This window comes from Meles meles, chromosome 4 (genome assembly GCF_922984935.1).
Source record: "Meles meles chromosome 4, mMelMel3.1 paternal haplotype, whole genome shotgun sequence".
In the NCBI taxonomy this organism is placed as follows: Eukaryota; Metazoa; Chordata; class Mammalia; order Carnivora; family Mustelidae; genus Meles; species Meles meles.
This window is the reverse complement of record NC_060069.1, coordinates 86,030,024-86,047,787: the sequence shown is the minus strand read 5'-3', so window position 1 is coordinate 86,047,787 and position 17,764 is coordinate 86,030,024. Positions and strand designations below refer to the sequence as shown.

General features: G+C 41.8%; 1 protein-coding gene across 1 annotated transcript in view; it reads right to left on the bottom strand.

Moving 5' to 3' along the window:
* Window positions 1-17,764, bottom strand: part of MINDY4B (MINDY family member 4B) — a 61,331-nt gene that overhangs the window by 29,616 nt on the left and 13,951 nt on the right. The window contains exons 5-7 of the mRNA XM_046003667.1: window positions 6,038-6,148; window positions 5,795-5,822; window positions 4,022-4,174 (exon numbers count right to left, since the gene is read on the bottom strand). Coding sequence (XP_045859623.1) covers window positions 4,022-4,174; window positions 5,795-5,822; window positions 6,038-6,148 — 292 coding nt within the window. The remainder of the gene's footprint in view (window positions 1-4,021; window positions 4,175-5,794; window positions 5,823-6,037; window positions 6,149-17,764) is intronic.

Genomic DNA, 17,764 nt, shown 5'->3' with positions numbered 1-17,764 from the left:
TCCTCCTCTCTCTGCCTGTCTCTCTGTCTACTTGTGATCTCTCTCTGTCAAATAAATGAAATCTTAAAAAAAAAAAAATTAGTGAGTCCTAAGAAACATCTTTCTCCTAGCCTGTCAAACAGAGTGGTAGAGTAGACTCTTGGCTTGGTCGTGTCCAACATGGATCCCTCAGCATCTGGTACAGAGACTGGTACATAACACGTTCACAATAAGCACTTGCTGAATTTTTTTTTTTTAAATCTAAATTTGGCCCTTCCATTCTACAGTTTAAAAGTTTGGGGTACACAACAGCTATGTATGTGCCCAAGGTCAGGTATTTTGTAAATGGCAACTCCAGGACCCCAGTGCAAGCCTTCGGACTTGTACCAGTAAGAATCCCAGCAGGGAACAGATGGCGTGCTTAAGTCAGGATAATTAACTTGAGGAAAGTTGAAGACAGGGACTGTCTACAAAGATGTGGGCTGCGTATGGGGAAAACACAGTAACTAACACAGTGTCCCACCGCTAGCAGCACTATCTCCCCTAGACCTGAAGAGTGTTGGGGGCTGGGGGGAGTGACCTGAACGAGGAAGGAGAAAGTCCTGGGGCAAGAACTGCCACAAGAGAAGAGGGATTCAGCTGACTACACAGAGCCTGGTTTCTCTCTCCCTTTCCTCCCTCCAGGCTCCCTCTGGGGGCATTGGTCAAACTCAGTAGGAAGCCAGAGCAGGAGGGAGCCCTGTTGATGGAGTCCCTCCAGGTCAGTTTTGGCAGAAAGCAGAGTGGAGAAGGGTAGAGAGGGCACCCGAGGGGCACACGGATGATACTCACTGCCCCATACAGAGATGCCTCTGTGGGAAATTGTCCAAAGCAGTGAATTAATCAAGCAAACATCTCCTGAGTTTCATCTATTGACCAGACTTTATGCTGGGGCACCAGGCTGTGCTTCCCACTTCCAAAAAGCTACCCCCTTGCCTGTTATCCTCCATGGAAGCTTCATTCATCTGGGTCTCCACCAGAATATGTTGATCTCCCAGTGCTACATTTTTAATACGATCGTGCTGGGTGGTATTGCAAACACACCAGGGGTTGGTTTATTGGCTGCTGACAAAAGAGGCTACAAGAATGTCTCCCAGGCTGGGTTCTGGAGAAGGGCCTGGTTGTGGAGGAGGATGGGAAAGTGCCCTGGAGCGAAGCAGTTTTGGGAGGAGGGGCAGTTTTGGGAGGAGGGGCAGAGAGGTGCTGGCGGAAGAGCACAAGGAAGGATGCTCACCTTCTCTATAATCCTACCTGGGCTGGCTGCCTTGGCCGTCAGTCATTATACCTCATGTACTGTGAGATGTTTGGTTGGGGGAAGGAAGAATGCTGTCGTGTTGGAAATGGGTCAACAAAAGGTGAGAAACAGGAGAGCTGGGGAGAGAGAAGGTTCACTTCCACTCCTTTCTTAGCAGATTCCCAGCAAGGAGTGTGTGCTAAAGTCTAGAAGTCCCAGGAGCCCCCACCCCAAACAGGGAAGGGAAAAGAGAGAGAATGACAACAAAAGGCACTCTCCAGTGAGGACTAGGATTCAGTAGCTTTGATAATTTGCCAGGCGGCTGTACCGCCGAAACGTCGATTAGAATTGGTCAAGCTTCCAAACCACCTCCCTAAAACCCACGTATTCAGAATCCCAAGGCTCAGCATCTCGAAATCCCAGGGTGTGTTTAATTAATGCTATTGCTATTTAAAGGACTCACTATCATCTGGCCCGCATAATGGGAGTAAGTCCAAAAAATTTTTTTTTCAAGAAAAAAATCAATTATCTCCACTTCTGGGACTTCCTTAACACTCCATCAACTCCGGTTCAGGCTAGAGTGGTCTGATTCTTTTGTCCCCCAGGCTTTTCCAAAAGGAGAATTACCTTGGAACTGTCACGGGGGAGGTGTGCAATCACACCATGTTTGTGTTTGGTAGATAAGTGGGGGAATTCAGACTCAGCCTCTCTTGCTTCCACAATATAAAGAGAGACTAGAAGGCTTTGGAAACATCTGCGAATCCTTTTTTTCTTTTTTCTGTTTTTAAAATTTCTATGTGTGTTTTTAAAAATAGATTACACATTCACATGGTTCCAAATCCGGAGAGTACAAAAAGGTACATTGAGAGAAGACTCCCTCCCACCTGCATCTCCTGCCCCACTCTTTTCCTCCACTGTTACATTCTTTGAGGGCTTCTGGAATTTCTGTAAGCATATACGGGCCAATACTGATATAGATCCCCTGCCTTTCTCTTTTTTCATAGAAAAAGGTAGTCTAATTTCCAGATGCTTGTAAATTCAAAAATGACGGTCTCCATAGAAATTCATTACAGAGCCAGGAATACATTCTAATTAAAGATGGTATGTCAAAAACATTATCTTTTCTGGTAAAATACAGATAGGTGCTCTAACTTCTGGTTCTAAGGCACAGCATAGGCAGAATAATCACCAGCGCTGGAGATTTGGACAGGATCCCACGTTCATTGCCTGTCTTCATTCCCTGAAAGGCGAGCCACTCGCTTGATACGTAAGACACGAGCTAAGGCACCATCTGGGGCTGTGAGGTCCATAAGCAGGTGCAGCATCTCATGAGGGCCTGACTGATCTATCTTCCTGTGACATCTGGTCTTCGAACAGCAGAGGGAAGGTGGATTAAGGCAGAAAGGTTTTTGGTAATGAGAAAGAATGGTGTCCGTTTGTACTGTAAATATGACAGGAAAGAGAGTTGCTCTGTGAAGCCGGTGAGGGTATGCATGATGAAAAGGACTGTGGGGGCTTGGTCCCTATACGTGATGATGTCATATCTGAGGACCACAAGGAAAGGCTGTATCCAGGGTAGGAAATACTGCAGTCAGGGCCAACTCAAAAAGCAGATGGAGACTGTGTGGTTTGCCCAGCAGAGGTTCCAAGCCCCACTCATCCCTCTCAGCTGAGACCCTGTGTGCAGTGCACGGGTTGTGGAACTGTATGTACATGGCAGGCCTGCTACAACCAGCAAGTGTTACTGGTTTTTGCCCAGGTGACCAGGTGACCAGGCTCGTCCTGGGTGCTTTCTGCAAGCTTTCCCAGGTATAGGGCAGGATGTCCTCAGGAAGAAGTGCTTCTTCCAATTCTTGTTTTTAGGGTCCCCAGGAAAAGTCTCTGCCCGAGGCTTTAGGATACAGCGTGCAAGTTCAAGGGTCAGGGTGAAGGTCCTGAGAAGAAATTGTCCCGAGTCTCACTATGGTTGAGAGAACTATCTTGGAGGCAATCCAGTTGAAGGGATCCCTCACTCTAGCTGGTCCTTTCCCCCTGGCCTGACCCAGGGCTTAGCTTGCCCAGTTCCCAATCATGCCTCTTTGACCTTGACAGTTGGGCCTTCAGACCATTGCCAAGGCGTTGGCTCCAGCCCTGTCCTGTTTGACCCAATGAGATACTGCTAATTCACCTCTTAGCTGGGTCTCTGCCTCAGCCCTCTGCCCCCACCCATCAAGTGTGGAATTGAGCAAATGGTCCCGGGACCAGGAGCTTCCAGATCCACTTGAATAACCTCAGTTTCAGGTTCTTTTCACATATGCCTGCTCATTGGCAGCCCCAGAAAACACTTACTGAGATCAGCTCTTTGCCCCAGGACCAGGCCTGGCCCAGGTGCCCGCCTCTCCCTGCCCCTGCCAGCGAGGACAGAGCCTGCCTCACACAGCGACATGGCTTCCTGCGCAGTTGTTGGCCGCACTCATCACCTGCCCTATCTTACCTTATATAGTGATTTATTTGAACTTAACTCCCTCACTCCCTCAAACTTAATTGGCAGACCAAGGAAGTGAATAGAGACACTCTCTGAGTTTGGGAGGGAAAGATTGTAACATCACCAATGCCCTTGAAAAATACCATAAATAAGTCATTTTAATTATAGTCTCCTTTTACCAATAACCACCGTCTGCAGTCTTATCTTCGATAATACTCTCCCATGACAGCAGATAAGATTCCCCAGCCTTGTTGTTTGGAGAAGATTACGTTTCCTTTCATGTTTAATTGACAAGCTATACTTACCGTGGCCATTGCTAGGGAGATGGGAAAGCCGCCTGATTTTGAAGAGATGATAGGGGGTTTGCTACTTGATGGCAAATATCCTTGTCCTTTGGGCTGAGGTATTCCCATTTCAGCTTCAGTTTCATCAGCAGGTGGATGGTTGCCTTCGTGATTCTGTGTAAAATACCACCACCGAAAAACAAACCAAACAGAGCTGGTGATGTGCTTTCCCCCTCTGCTCTCTTTCTCTCTGAAACAGCGGTGTTCAGAAAATATTGTCTCCCTTTTACAGACATCAGAAAATAGTGATAAATAGCAGCAAAAGAGGCAGAAAAACCCTACTGTCTGTGTCAAAGGGGTTTCTTGTAAGTTCTATGTGACTGGGAGAGGTTAAATGTAACTATGGAAACATAATTAATGCTATCAAGACATTGACTTGAAATTATGTTTAGAGAAGAATGTAAATGTCACTGTCTCTTGTTTTGAGAAGACAACGTTTTTTAAACAATGAATCCTTCCAGTCTATACGAGGTGGTCCTCCCCGTGTTGTTCACTGGCCAGTAAATAAAGTCAGATTACCTCCTTTTAATTCTCTCAGATTCCTGCTCCCAATAAGTGAGTTGTAGTTTTTTTTTCTTTAAAAAATCCATCTCCTACCTTTAAGGGAAAGAAAATATTTTTGGCTTTTCTTGACTGATTCTTATGGCGTTTAAATATGTTAGCAGCAGGTCTACTCTCAATAATGTCGTGAAACAAATCTGCTCTATCGGTAGCTGAAACATGAAGGAAACGGCCTTCTTTTCTGGATTCCTAGAGGCTAAGATGCTTTCTTATCTCAGAAACACAGCATCCAAATTGCAGACGACTGTTGGGATATGAGACATTCTGTAAATCAAATGGAAAATCTTTGCATTTGTAGTGATGGGTTTCCCTCTCCTTGTATAAAGCGTAACTTGACATTTATTTATTTTTTTTCTTTCAAAGATTGTTTTATCTTTTGAATATTCTAGTCACCCAAATGGTAGCTATTTCCACTTAATACTTCCAGGACTAAAATGGAAGCATTATCTCCCTGATTCTAATTTAGACTATGGTTACAAAAGTTTTAGCACAAATAAGGCTTCTGATGACAGGTTACTTGGAGGTAGTTGCTTTAGCGTTACAGTTAAAATATTAATAATTCAGTTGTTTGATCATATCATATATTGGTGCCAGGAAAATCCCCTTCCTATTGTGCGCTGTGTTTGTTCAGAGATTGAATTAATATCTGAAATACCAAGTTCGTTACCTTGTAACCTTTCTAGGTTACAGAGATAAAAAAAATCTTTCATCTTCTATCGTATAACAGATTTTAAAATACCTAGTAACACCTGAATTCAGTCACCTTTGCCTTATTTGAAAACGATGAAGGAAAACATTTTTCAGAAGCTGAATAAAGATGATAGCGACTTTCAAAATTACTTTTCTTCAGCAACACTGAAGCACTTGGATGTCAGAATCTAGTGTTATTTCACAAGTGTAAGAAACTTAGATTCTAATATTACTTTTTTCTAAAATAATAACCATATGGTGCTCTTAATGATGAAAGTACTTAAAAGTAGGAAGAGATTTTTATGAAAAAGGAAAGCACAAGACAAGATTTCAACGAGCTTTCTAGTTTTATGTGTTCACACGTTAAATGCCGGGTGCCTGAGTAACATTATGTGCCTAGAATAAATGCAGATTATGCCGTTAATGTGATTGTTGGAAGAAGCAACTAGAAGAAAACACATTGGCTTCGAGAAAAGTAATTACCTGAAGAGTTGTATTATTGGTTCCCAACCTATAAATGAAAGAGAAAACATCAAGTAAATGACTCACTCTATCCAACCCTCAAACCCCCTCCAAACCAATCTTGCTAGTGAAGACTCTATCCACAAAGGGTTATTCCTGAAGCATCTTAAATGTCAGCCTATAATGGGGACTTCTCATGTAGTGAGCATAAAACCCCTGAAATCACTCTGGTTCTAGAGAAATGAGAAAGCAAGGACACCGTACCTGTGACCACTGAAGATTTGCCGCCATTTGTCAAGAAATGAAATTTTCCTGGTTATCTCCTCCAAATTCAGCTCCCAGGAGCATTGTTCCTGGTCCGAGACTTGCATAGTCCTTTGGGGAATATGGGGAAATTAAGAAGGGAGTTGTTAGGTTGGGAGAGAGAGGCCGGGTGGTGGGGAAGCGAGATGCCAGCTCTGTGGGCTTGACCAGCTGGAGGGCCGCCCCGACGTGTGACCAACGGAGAGAGGACACCACACCGTCGCTGCTCTGGGCTCTCTGTAAGCCCCTGCTGTCAGATCATGACTCAGCTTTCATCAGAGATGGAATACTTTGTGTATTATTGTTCCCTGTATAGACATCATGAATGTCTAATCCAAGATGCAGATTTATAAACAAAGGATTGCAATTACTTCTCTGTATCAGAACAATTGAGATAATTTAATTGACGAAGGATACCATCCCGGCGGAATGTGATAGTACTTTAAGCTGTCATGCTTCTGTGGAAACGTTTGTGGTATAGAAAGACTTAGCCAAAGGGGGCGGGGGCAGGGGTAAACACCATCCTGTTGATATCTAAAAACGGTGTCAACGACTGTTGGATCATATGGAGGCCAAGGAAGAAATTGGCCAACAGATGTCTGACACAGAGTTTAGTACACAGAAATCTTGCACACAGTTTGAAGGACTGGTTTGATTTTGTTTCAGGGAGAGCCCCAAATTATGCCATGCCCTATTGGCTGAAGGAATTGTAGCCACAATAGCTAGCATAATAAAGAATATTCATTACTGCAATGGTTAATTTTATGTGTCTTCTTGTGAGGTTACAGAACCCAGTTGTTGGTCAAACACCAATCCCAATGTTGCTATGAAGGGTTTTTTGTTTTTGGGGTTTTTTTTGAATGTGATTAACATTTAGATGGTAGGTTTTGAGGAAAGTGGGTTATACTCCAAAATGTGGTTGGACCTCAACAAATCACTTGACGGACTTAAGGGAAGAGACTCAGGTCTCCCGAGGAAGAAGGACTCTGCCTCCAATCGGCCTTCATTATTCAAGAGTTCAGTGCTAACTCTTCTCTGAGTCTCCCAGCAAGGGAAGTGCCCCGCACATGTCAGACTTGTCCACCTTCATAATCACGTGAGCCAGTTCCTTACAATAAAGATCTCTCTCTCTCTCTCTTTCTCTCTGAAGAGCCTTGAGTAATACAACAGTGTTTAACAAAAACAAATACTGGCTACCAGTAAAAGTTTTCTTGTCTTTTCGGATTTGGTTGAATATCAGAATTGACCCTAAGGAGGTCATTTTTCTCTTTGAACATTTCTGATCAAGAGTGTTGTAAAATTCTGAGAATGCTGAGAAGTCAAGGCAAAGAGGTGACCTGGATTTATTATGACTAGTGTGGTTGGGACTGAGGGGATTTGTTTTATGTAATACAGCAGAGACCCTGAAACACAGCAAGTCACTAAATAGACCACAGGTGAATTTAGGTGTCCACGGTTTTGCTTTGGACTTCTCTACCTCCAGTTTCTTAAATGAACTTCTGGTGGTTGTAGAACCATTTCATATTCACAAGCTTCACATATTCACAAACTTCCATCAGATTTCATATTTTTATTGTAAATGTAACGGGCACAAATAATTCCTTTCTTATTTCCCTTCTCTAACCATAAATCCTCTTTTTTAAAGCCTTATTGTCCCCCTCTTTATAATTTTATCGTTTTAATAGTGGCATCAGTATTTAATATCAACTGGGCACTCCCAGTATAGGGGAAAAAATTATGTGATCCTTGCTCTCAAATAATATAATGATGAGAAATGTCTTGGATTTTGCTATTTAGAAAGTCATGTTAAAAAATAAGTTCTGCATCTGCCATTTAAATTGTTTAACAACTCCAAGCCAAGAAAGGAGAATAGCTAAGAAAACCTTTTTCTTTATCTTTTTTGCTTAAATTAATTTAATTAACATATAATGTATTATTGGGTTTCAGGGGTACAGATCTGTGATACATTGGCCTTATACAATATCCAGTGCTCATTACTACACATGTTTTCCCCAAAGTCCATCACCCAGTTACCCCCTTCCTCCACCCCCTCCCCGCCAGCAACCCTCAGCTTGATTCCTATGATTCAGAATCTCTTATGGTTTGTCTCCTTCTCTGCTTTTGTCTTGTTTCATTTTTTCCTCTCTTCCCCTATGAGCCTCTGCCTTGTTTCTTAAATGTCACATATCAGTGAGATCGTAAGAAAGCCCTTTCCTTAAGAATCATTAAATCTGCGGTTTTGTTTGTTTGTTTGTTTGTTTGTTTGTGTCTCTGTCCTTCTTTTAAGGCAATTCTATAAAGGTAGAAGCATAAATCCCAATGAAAAGACAACATAACCAGTAAACTGTTCTGTTGGGTTTAATAAACACATTTTGAGTATTTCCTGTGTCCCAGGCATTTGGAAGAGCCAAGGTGAGTAAGATGAGGTTCCTGCTCTCTCTAGTGGTGGAAACAGACACACAGAGAGAGGAAAATGCTGTGTACACAGGCTCAGTGGGCTATGGGTGCCCAAGACATAGACAGGAAAGCCGACTGGGTAGCAATGCGGCCTTTGGGCCCAGACGGCTTAGTTTTGAAGCATGGCTTCACCTCTTGGAACTGTATGGCTTTTGGACAAGTTATTTAACCTCTCTGTGCCTCAGTTTATTCATCTGCGAAGTGGGGATACTTTCATATTTTTACCATATGAAGACTTCTAATCTCTGAGAACAGTATGCCACTGCACTTACTTAGACCTGACTCATCTTCCCATTGTTTGATCCCCTGAAGTGGAATGCCTGAATCCAACATATGGTCATTTCAAAGACTTCTGATATATAATCCAAACTTTCATCATTGTCGGTGAGCATCCCTTGCTCAGGCCCTCTTACTCCTTTCACTCTCAATTTGGAATTCATGTTTCTGCTCTTTTAAATAAAGTACTGCCTTTACTTCCTTACCATGCTCTCCTTTTCGGTTGGATATTGATAAGGGCTCTATGGATGGAAAGGGTTGGCCTTTGGAATACACCAAGAGTCAAGAATGTGATTCAGCCACATCCAGAGGAAACCATGCTACCTCTTAGGCCATTTTGTCAAGACTCAGAGCAGGAGACCCGAGTGTAAGAAGTGGGGTAGAAAGGAAAGATGGAATGGGGGATCCTGGGCCAGGGTGGAAGAACAGGGCAGGAGAAATATGTAGAACTGGAGATTGTCCTTTTCTACATTCTTAGGCTCTTGCTCCTACCTCATGGCATGTGAAGTCACCTAAAGCTCTTGCTCCCAGGCCGTCCCTACTGAGGCAAAGGATTGGGGCTGATTATGGAGTCTTGGGCAGCAGTAGGTCTGCAGCAGCTCAAGGCAAGAGCAAGAACAGAGCAGGGACAGTGGGGGAGGGGGAAGATTTTATGGCCATGTAGTGGGGGCAGTGGGTGATGGTAGAGGGTCCGAAATCATTCACCCATGAAGGAAGTGTACTAAGTAAGTGCAGAAACCTGTATCTTAATCCATTTGCTTTCTTTGTTGATAAGTTTGAAAAATAATACCAGTGATTTCATGAGAAAAGCTAGGGTCTATTCCAAACTTAGAAATTAGTATATAAAAATGCAATGTGATTAACATTTGCTGTAGTTTCCCAGAAAGCTATGATTGATCTTCACAATCCTTTACTCAATCAGCATTACAGTCAAATTTGAAAACGTTGGGCTTGCAAGCATTTTGACTGGCTTGCAAAAATGATCCCCAACCTTTCTCATTGCTGTTCTCTTATGATGATGCTTCATAAACAGAAATCCAGAAGTGAAATTTTAGAAATTTTTGACTTTTTTTTAAAAACAGAATCTCGTTAGTGTTTAATTAACCTTACCCTTGGAGAGCTCTTCCTTAGGATTAAGTTAAATCCTTTGTGCTTTGATTATCATTCATTTTCTTTAGTTCTACTTTCTGTGGAGATGGAAATTTCCTGATGACATTCCTTACTGAAAGAATTCTGCCAATCCCCTGGAAACTAGAAGATGGCTGATATCTTCTCTTTTTATTCTTTGGTGAGAGATGAGGAGGAGAAAGAGGGTGTCAGGCCCAGTGTCAAATGCCAGGGCCTTCCCGGTGACTTGGTAACTTTGGAAAAGTTAGTCTCTCTGAACTTCATTTACTGTGGCTCTTTGGCTTAATTCATAGAATCATAATGAATATGACTTATGTGAAAATTCCTAATCTTTAACCAATGTTTTCTTGCCTCCTGTATGTTAAAAACTCTCCTGTAAACATTTTATCTTTTCATGGCTTTATGTATTTTGAGAGTCACATCATGAGCCTTGTGGAGCCAGAAGTCCAAGTCCTAAAGTGAGAAAATGCAGATGTTGGTCCCAACCAGCCCCTCAGTCCATGTGGGCTTTGGTTTTTCACTTAGTTACTCAAGTGGGGCCCAGTCCTCATCTGGAAGACCTTAAAGACCAGTGTGGTATAATGGGAAATACATATTTGGTTGTTGTCCCTGGTTACTGGAACAGAGCTCTTAATCCTTGGAATTTCCGGAGTGACAAAGAGTGAGGGACCTCAAGGACTTTCAACGCCAGCCCCCACCTACAGGGAGGGGATACAGGCCAGAGAGCAATTGATCACCAATAGCCAATGACTTGATCAATCATGCCTGTGCAATGAAACCTCCATAAAGTTCCTAACCATCCGGGGGCCAGGAGGGTGACATACCCCAACTCCACTGGGGACAGAGATTCCTGCACTTAAGACCTTCTGGACTCCCCCATGTACCTCTTCACCTGGATGTTCATTTATATTCTTTATAATAAACTAGTGATATAAGGAAAGTGCTTCCTGAGTCCTGTGAGTTGTTCTAGCAAATTACTGATCCAGCGAGGGGTCGTGAGAAGCCCCGATTCTAGCCAGTTGGTCAGAATGATCTGATACTTGTGACTGGAGTCTGAAGTGGAAACAATCTTGTGGAACTGAGCCCTTCAACCCATGGATACTAACTCTAGATAGTTAGTGCCAGAACTGAATTAATTGTGGGACACAATTACCTAGTCGGAGAACTGAATTAATTGTGGGACACAATTACCTAGTCGGAGAAAATTACCTAGTCGGAGAATCGGAGAACTGGATGGTGGGGGCAGGGCGTGGGGGAACTTCTCACTTAGTTTCAAAAACAACTGGGCACCCAGCTTTTTAAGCATAAGTCAGGCTACTTGGGCAGGAGTTTTTACTCCTTTACTCTATCAGTTATCTATTACTGACAAGCAGATTAGGACAGATTTAGCAGATTAAAGCAACGTCCCTTTGTTCTCTTTCATAGTTTCTATGCATCAGGAGCCCATCCATGGCTTCAAAGTGGGTTCTCTGCTCAGGGTCTCACAAAACTGCAGTCAAGGTGTTAGCCAGCCCTTTGGCTCCCCTCGAGGTTCAGGGTCCTCTCCGGAGCTCACATAGTTGCTGGCAGAATCCTCTTCCTCGCAATTATAGAACTAGTGTCTTCAAGACTAACGGAAAAGGTTTCTGCAGCTTCAAGTCCCTCTGTAGTGGGGAAAGCCCCAGCTCCTTTATAAAGAATTCACTTGATCAGGTTAGGCCCACTCAGAATGATCTCCCTTTTGATTAGCTTAAAGTCCAAACTGATTAGGGACATTACACCCTTCACCTTTGCTGGATAAGGTAGCATAATCGTGGGAGCTATATCCCCTCACCTTTGCCATATTCTGTTGGCTTTTTAGATTGTCTCTTTCTTCTTGTGGGTTTTGGCAGATTGTATCTTTCAAGGAATTGGTCGATTTCATCTAGGTTATCAAATTTGTGAGCATAGGGTTGTTCATAGCATTCCTTTATCATCCTCTTAATATCCGAGGAATCTGTGGTAATGTCCTCTCTTTTATTTCTGATATTAGCCATCATGTCCTCTCTCTTTCTTAGCCTGGCTAAAGGCGTACTGTTTTTTGGTTTTTGTTTTTTTTTTCAAAGATTCATTTATTTATTTTAGCGAGGGGGTGGCTAGGGGCAGAGGGAGAGTTTGTTTGTTTTCCCTAAGATTTTATTTACTTATTTGACACAGAGAGAGAGCACAAGCAGGGCGAGTGGGAGAGGGAGAAGCAGGTTCTCCACTGAGTAGGGAGCCTGATTCCAGGCTTGATCCCAGGACTCTGGGATCATGACCTGGGCCAAAGGTAGGCACTTAACCGATTAAGTGACTAAGCGACCTAGATGCCATGGGAGGGAGAGTCTTAAGCAGACTATGCCGAGTTCAAAGCCTGAGGTGAGGCAGGGCTTGCTCTCCAGACCCTGAGGCCACGACCTGAACCAAAACCAAGAGTCCAACCATGCTTAACTGACTGTGCCACCCAGGTGCCCTGAGGGTAGAGACTTAGTGCTTGCATTGATCTTTTCAAAGAACCAGCTTTTGGTTTCATTGATTGTTTTTTCCTATTGGTTTCCTATTTTCAATTGCTCTAATTTTTATTTATTTTCTTCTCCTTACTTTGGATTTAATTTGCTCTTCTTTTTCCAATTTCCTAAAGTGGAAACTTAGATTACTGATTTTGGATCTTTCTTCTTTTCTAATATATACATTCAAACCTATAGATTTCCCTCCAAACACTGCTTTTGCCGCATCCCACAGGTTTTGGTTGATTGTGTTTCATTTTCATTTTTTTTTAATTAATTTATTTTTTTCAGCGTAACAGTATTCATTGTTTTTGCACAACACCCAGTACTCCATGCAAAACGTGCCCTCCCTATTACCCACCACCTGTTCCCCCAATCTCCCACCCCTGACCCTTCAAAACCCTCAGGTTGTTTTTCAGAGTCCATAGTCTCTTATGGTTCACCTCCCCTTCCAATTTTGTTTTTATAAGCATATAATGTATTTTTATCCCCAGGGGTACAGGTCTGTGAATCACCAGGTTTACATACTTCACAGCACTCACGATAGCACATACCCTCCCCAATGTCCATAACCCCCTCCCCCTCTCCCTACCCCACCTCCCCCCAGCAACCCCCAGTTTGTTCTGTGAGATTAAGAGTCATTTATGGTTTGTCTCCCTCCCAATCCCATCTTGTTTCATTTATTCTTCTCCTATCCCCCTAACCCCCCACGTTGCATCTCCATGTCCTCATATCAGGGAGATCATATGATAGTTGTCTTTCTCTGATTGACTTATTTCACTAAGCATGATACCCTCTAGTTCCATCCACATCGTCACAAATGGCAAGATTTCATTTCTTTTGATGGCTGCATAGTATTCCATTGTGTATATATACCACCTCTTCTTTATCCATTCATCTGTTGATGGACATCTAGGTTCTTTCCATAGTTTGGCTATTGTAGACATTGCTGCTATAAACATTCGGGTACACGTGCCCCTTCGGATCACTGTGTTTGTATCTTTAGGGTAAATACCCAGTAGTGCAATTGCTGGGTCACAGGGTAGTTCTATTTTCAACATTTTGAGGAACCTCCATGCTGTTTTCCAGAGTGGTTGCACCAGCTTGCATTCCCACCAACAGTGTAGGAGTGTTACCCTTTCACCAGCATCTGTCATTTCCTGACTTGTTAATTTTAGCCATTCTGACTGGTGTGAGGTGATATCTCATTCTGGTATTGATTTGTATTTCCCTGATGCCGAGTGACGTGGAGCACTTTTTCATGTGTCTGTTGGCCATCTGGATGTCTTCTTTGCAGAAATGTCTGTTCATGTCCTCTGCCCATTTCTTGATTGGATTGTTTGTTCTTTGGGTGTTGAGTTTGCTAAGTTCCTTATAAATTTTGGACACTAGCCCTTTATCTGATATGTCGTTTGCAAATACCTTCTCCCATTCTGTCAGTTGTCTTTTGGTTTTGTTAACTGTTTCCTTTGCTGTGCAAAAGCTTTTGATCTTGATGAAATCCCAATAGTTCATTTTTGCCCTTGCTTCCCTTGCCTTTGGCGATGTTCCTAGGAAGAAGTTGCTGCGGCTGAGGTCGAAGAGGTTGCTGCCTGCGTTCTCCTCAAGGATTTTGATGGATTCCTTTATCACATTGAGGTCCTTCATCCATTTTGAGTCTATTTTCGTGTGTGGTGTAAGGAAGTGGTCCAATTTCATTTTTCTGCATGTGGCTGTCCAATTTTCCCAACACCATTTGTTGAAGAGGCTGTCTTTTTTCCATTGGACATTCTTTCCTGCTTTGTGGAAGATTAGTTGACCATAGAGTTGAGGGTCTATTTCTGGGCTCTCTATTCTGTTCCATTGATCTATGTGTCTGTTTTTGTGCCAGTACCATACTGTCTTGATGATGACAGATTTGTAATAGAGCTTGAAGTCCAGAATTGTGATGCCACCAACTTTGGCTTTCTTTTTCAATATTCCTTTGGCTATTTGAGGTCTTTTCTGGTTCGATAGAAATTTGAGGATTGTTTGTTCCATTTCTTTGAAAAAAATGGACGGTATTTTGATAGGAACTGCATTAAATGTGTAGATTGCTTTAGGTAGCATAGACATTTTCACAATATTTATTCTTCCAATCCATGAGCATGGAACATTTTTCCATTTCTTTGTGTCTTCCTCAATTTCTTTCATGAGTATTTTATGGTTTTCTGCATATAGATTCTTAGCCTCTTTGGTTAGGTTTATTCCTAGGTATCTTATAGTTTTGGGTGCAATTGTAAATGGGATTGACTCCTTAATTTCTCTTTCTTCAGTCTTGTTGTTGGTGTACAGAAATGCAACTGATTTCTGTGCATTGATTTTATATCCTAACACTGTACTGAATTCCTGTACAAGTTCTAGTAGTTTTGGAGTGGAGTCTTTTGGGTTTTCCACATATAGTATCATATCATCTGCGAAGAGTGATAGTTTGACTTCTTCTTTGCCGATTTGGATGCCTTTAATTTCTTTTTGTTGTCTGATTGTTGAGGCTAGGACTTCTAGTACTATGTTGAATAGCAGTGGTGATAATGGACATCCCTGCCGTGTTCCTGTCCTTAACGGAAAAGCTTTCAGTTTTTCTCCATTGAGAATGATAGTTGCGGTGGGTTTTTCATAGATGGCTTTGATAATATTGAGGTATGTGCCCTCTATCCCTACACTTTGAAGAGTTTTGATCAGGAAGGGATGCTGTACTTTGTCAAATGCTTTTTCAGCATCTATTGAGAGTATCATATGATTCTTGTTCTTTCTTTTATTAATGTGTTCTATCACATTGATTGATTTGTGGATGTTGAACCAACCTTGCAGCCCTGGAATAAATCCCACTTGGTCATGGTGAATAATCCTTTTAATGTACTGTTGAATCCTATTGGCTAGTATTTTGGTGAGAATTTTTGCATCTGTGTTCATCAAGGATATTGGTCTGTAGTTCTCTTTTTTGGTGGGATCCTTGTCTGATTTGGGGATCAAGGTGATGCTGGCCTCATAAAATGAGTTTGGAAGTTTTCCTTCCATTTCTATTTTTTGGAACAGTTTCAGGAGAATAGGAATTAGTTCTTCTTTAAATGTTTGCTAGAATTCCCCCTGGGAAGCCCTCTGGGCTTTTGTTTGTTTGGAGATTTTTGATGACTATTTCAATCTCCTTACTGGTTATGGGACTGTTCAGGTTTTCTATTTCTTCCTGGTTCAGTTGTGGTAGTTTATATGTCTCTAGGAATGCATCCATTTCTTCCAGATTGTCAAGTTTGTTGGCGTAGAGTTGCTCATAGTATCTTCTTATAATTGTCTGTATTTCATTGGTGTTAGTTGTGATCTCTCCTCTTTCATTCATGATTTTATTTATTTGGGTCCTTTCTCTTTTCTTTTTGATGAGTCTGGCCAGGGGTTTATCAATCTTACTGATTCTTTCAAAGAACCAGCTCCTAGTTTCATTGATTTTTCTATTGTGTTTTTGGTTTCTATTTCATTGATTTCTGCTCTGATCTTTATGATTTCTCTTCTCCTGCTGGGTTTAGGGTTTCTTTCTTGTTCTTTCTCCAGCTCCTTTAAGTGTAGGATTAGGTTGTGTACTTGAGACCTTTCTTGTTTCTTGAGAAAGGCTTGTATCGCTATATATTTTCCTCTCTGCCTTTGCTGTGTCCCACAGATTTTGAACCGTTGTGTTTTCATTATCATTTGTTTCCATGAATTTTTTCAATTCTTTAATTTCCTGGTTGAATCGTTCATTCTTTAGAAGGATGCTGTTTAGTCTCCATGTATTTGGGTTCTTTCCAAATTTCCTCTTGTGATTGAGTTCTAGCTTCAGAGCATTGTGGTCTGAAAATATGCAGGGAATGATCCCAATCCTTTGATACTGGTTGAGACCTGATTTAGGACCCAGGATGTGATCTATTCTGGAGAATGTTCCATGTGCACTAGAGAAGAATGTGTATTCTGTTGCTTTGGGATGAAATGTTCTGAATATATCTGTGATGTCCATCTGGTCCAGTGTGTCATTTAAGGCCTTTATTTCCTTGTTGATCTTTTGCTTGTATGATCTGTCCATTTCAGTGAGGGGAGTGTTAAAGTCTCCTTTTATTATTGTATTATTATTGATGTGTTTCTTTGATTTTGTTATTAATTGGTTTAAATAATTGGCTGCTCCCACGTTAGGGGCATAGATATTTAAAATTATTAGATCTTCTTGTTGGACAGACCCTTTGAGTAGGATATAGTGTCCTTCCTCATCTCTTATTATAGTCTTTGGCTTAAAATCTAATTGATCTGATATACAGATTGCCACCCCAGCTTTCTTCTGATGCCCATTAGCATGGTAAATTGTTTTCCACCCCCTCACTTTAAATCTGGAGGTGTCTTCACGTCTAAAATGAGTTTCTTGTAGGCAACATACTGATGGGTTTTGTTTTTTTATCCATTCTGATACCCTGTGTCTTTTGATTGGGGCATTTAGCCCATTAACATTCAGGGTAACTATTGAGAGATATGAATTTAGTGCCATTATTAGCCTGTAAGGTGACTGTTACTGTGTATCATTTTCATTTTGCTCAAAATATTTTTTTTATTTCTCTTGAGATTTTTTCTTTGATCCATATGTTATTTAAAGTTGTTTAATCTCGGGGCGCCTGGGTGGCTCAGTGGGTTAAGCCACTGCCTTCGGCTCAGGTCATGATCCCAGGGTCCTGGGATCGAGCCCCGCATCGGGCTCTCCGCTCAGCGGGAGCCTGCTTCCCTCTCTCTCTGCCTGCCTCTCTGCCTGCTTGTGATCTCTCTCTGTCAAATAAATAAAAAATCTTTAAAAAAAAAAAAAAAGTTGTTTAATCTCTACGTATTTGGGGATTTTCCAGTTATCTTTCTGATACTGGTTTCTAGTTTAATTCTATTGTAGTCTGTGAGCAGACATTATATAATTTTTATTCTTCTAAATTTGTTAAGTTTTAGAACAACTGTAAGAGGTCAACCAGTTAACTGGCCAGGTGTGTTTTATTGCCCAGAATGTGGTCTGTCTTGGTGAGTGTTCCCTATTGGATGAAGCAGTCTATATAGGTTAATTATATCCAGTTAATTGATGGTGCTGTTGAGTTCAAGTATGTCCTCACTGATTTTTATGCCTGCTAGATCTTTTTTCCAAGAGAGAGGTGTTGAAGTTTCCAACTATGATAGTGGATTCATCTATTTTTCCTTGCAGTTCTATTAGCTTTTTCCTTTGCATAGTTTGACACTCTGTTGTTAGGTGCTTACACATTAAGAACTGTCATGTCTTCTTGGAGAACTGGCTCCTATATCATTATGTAATGGCTTTTTA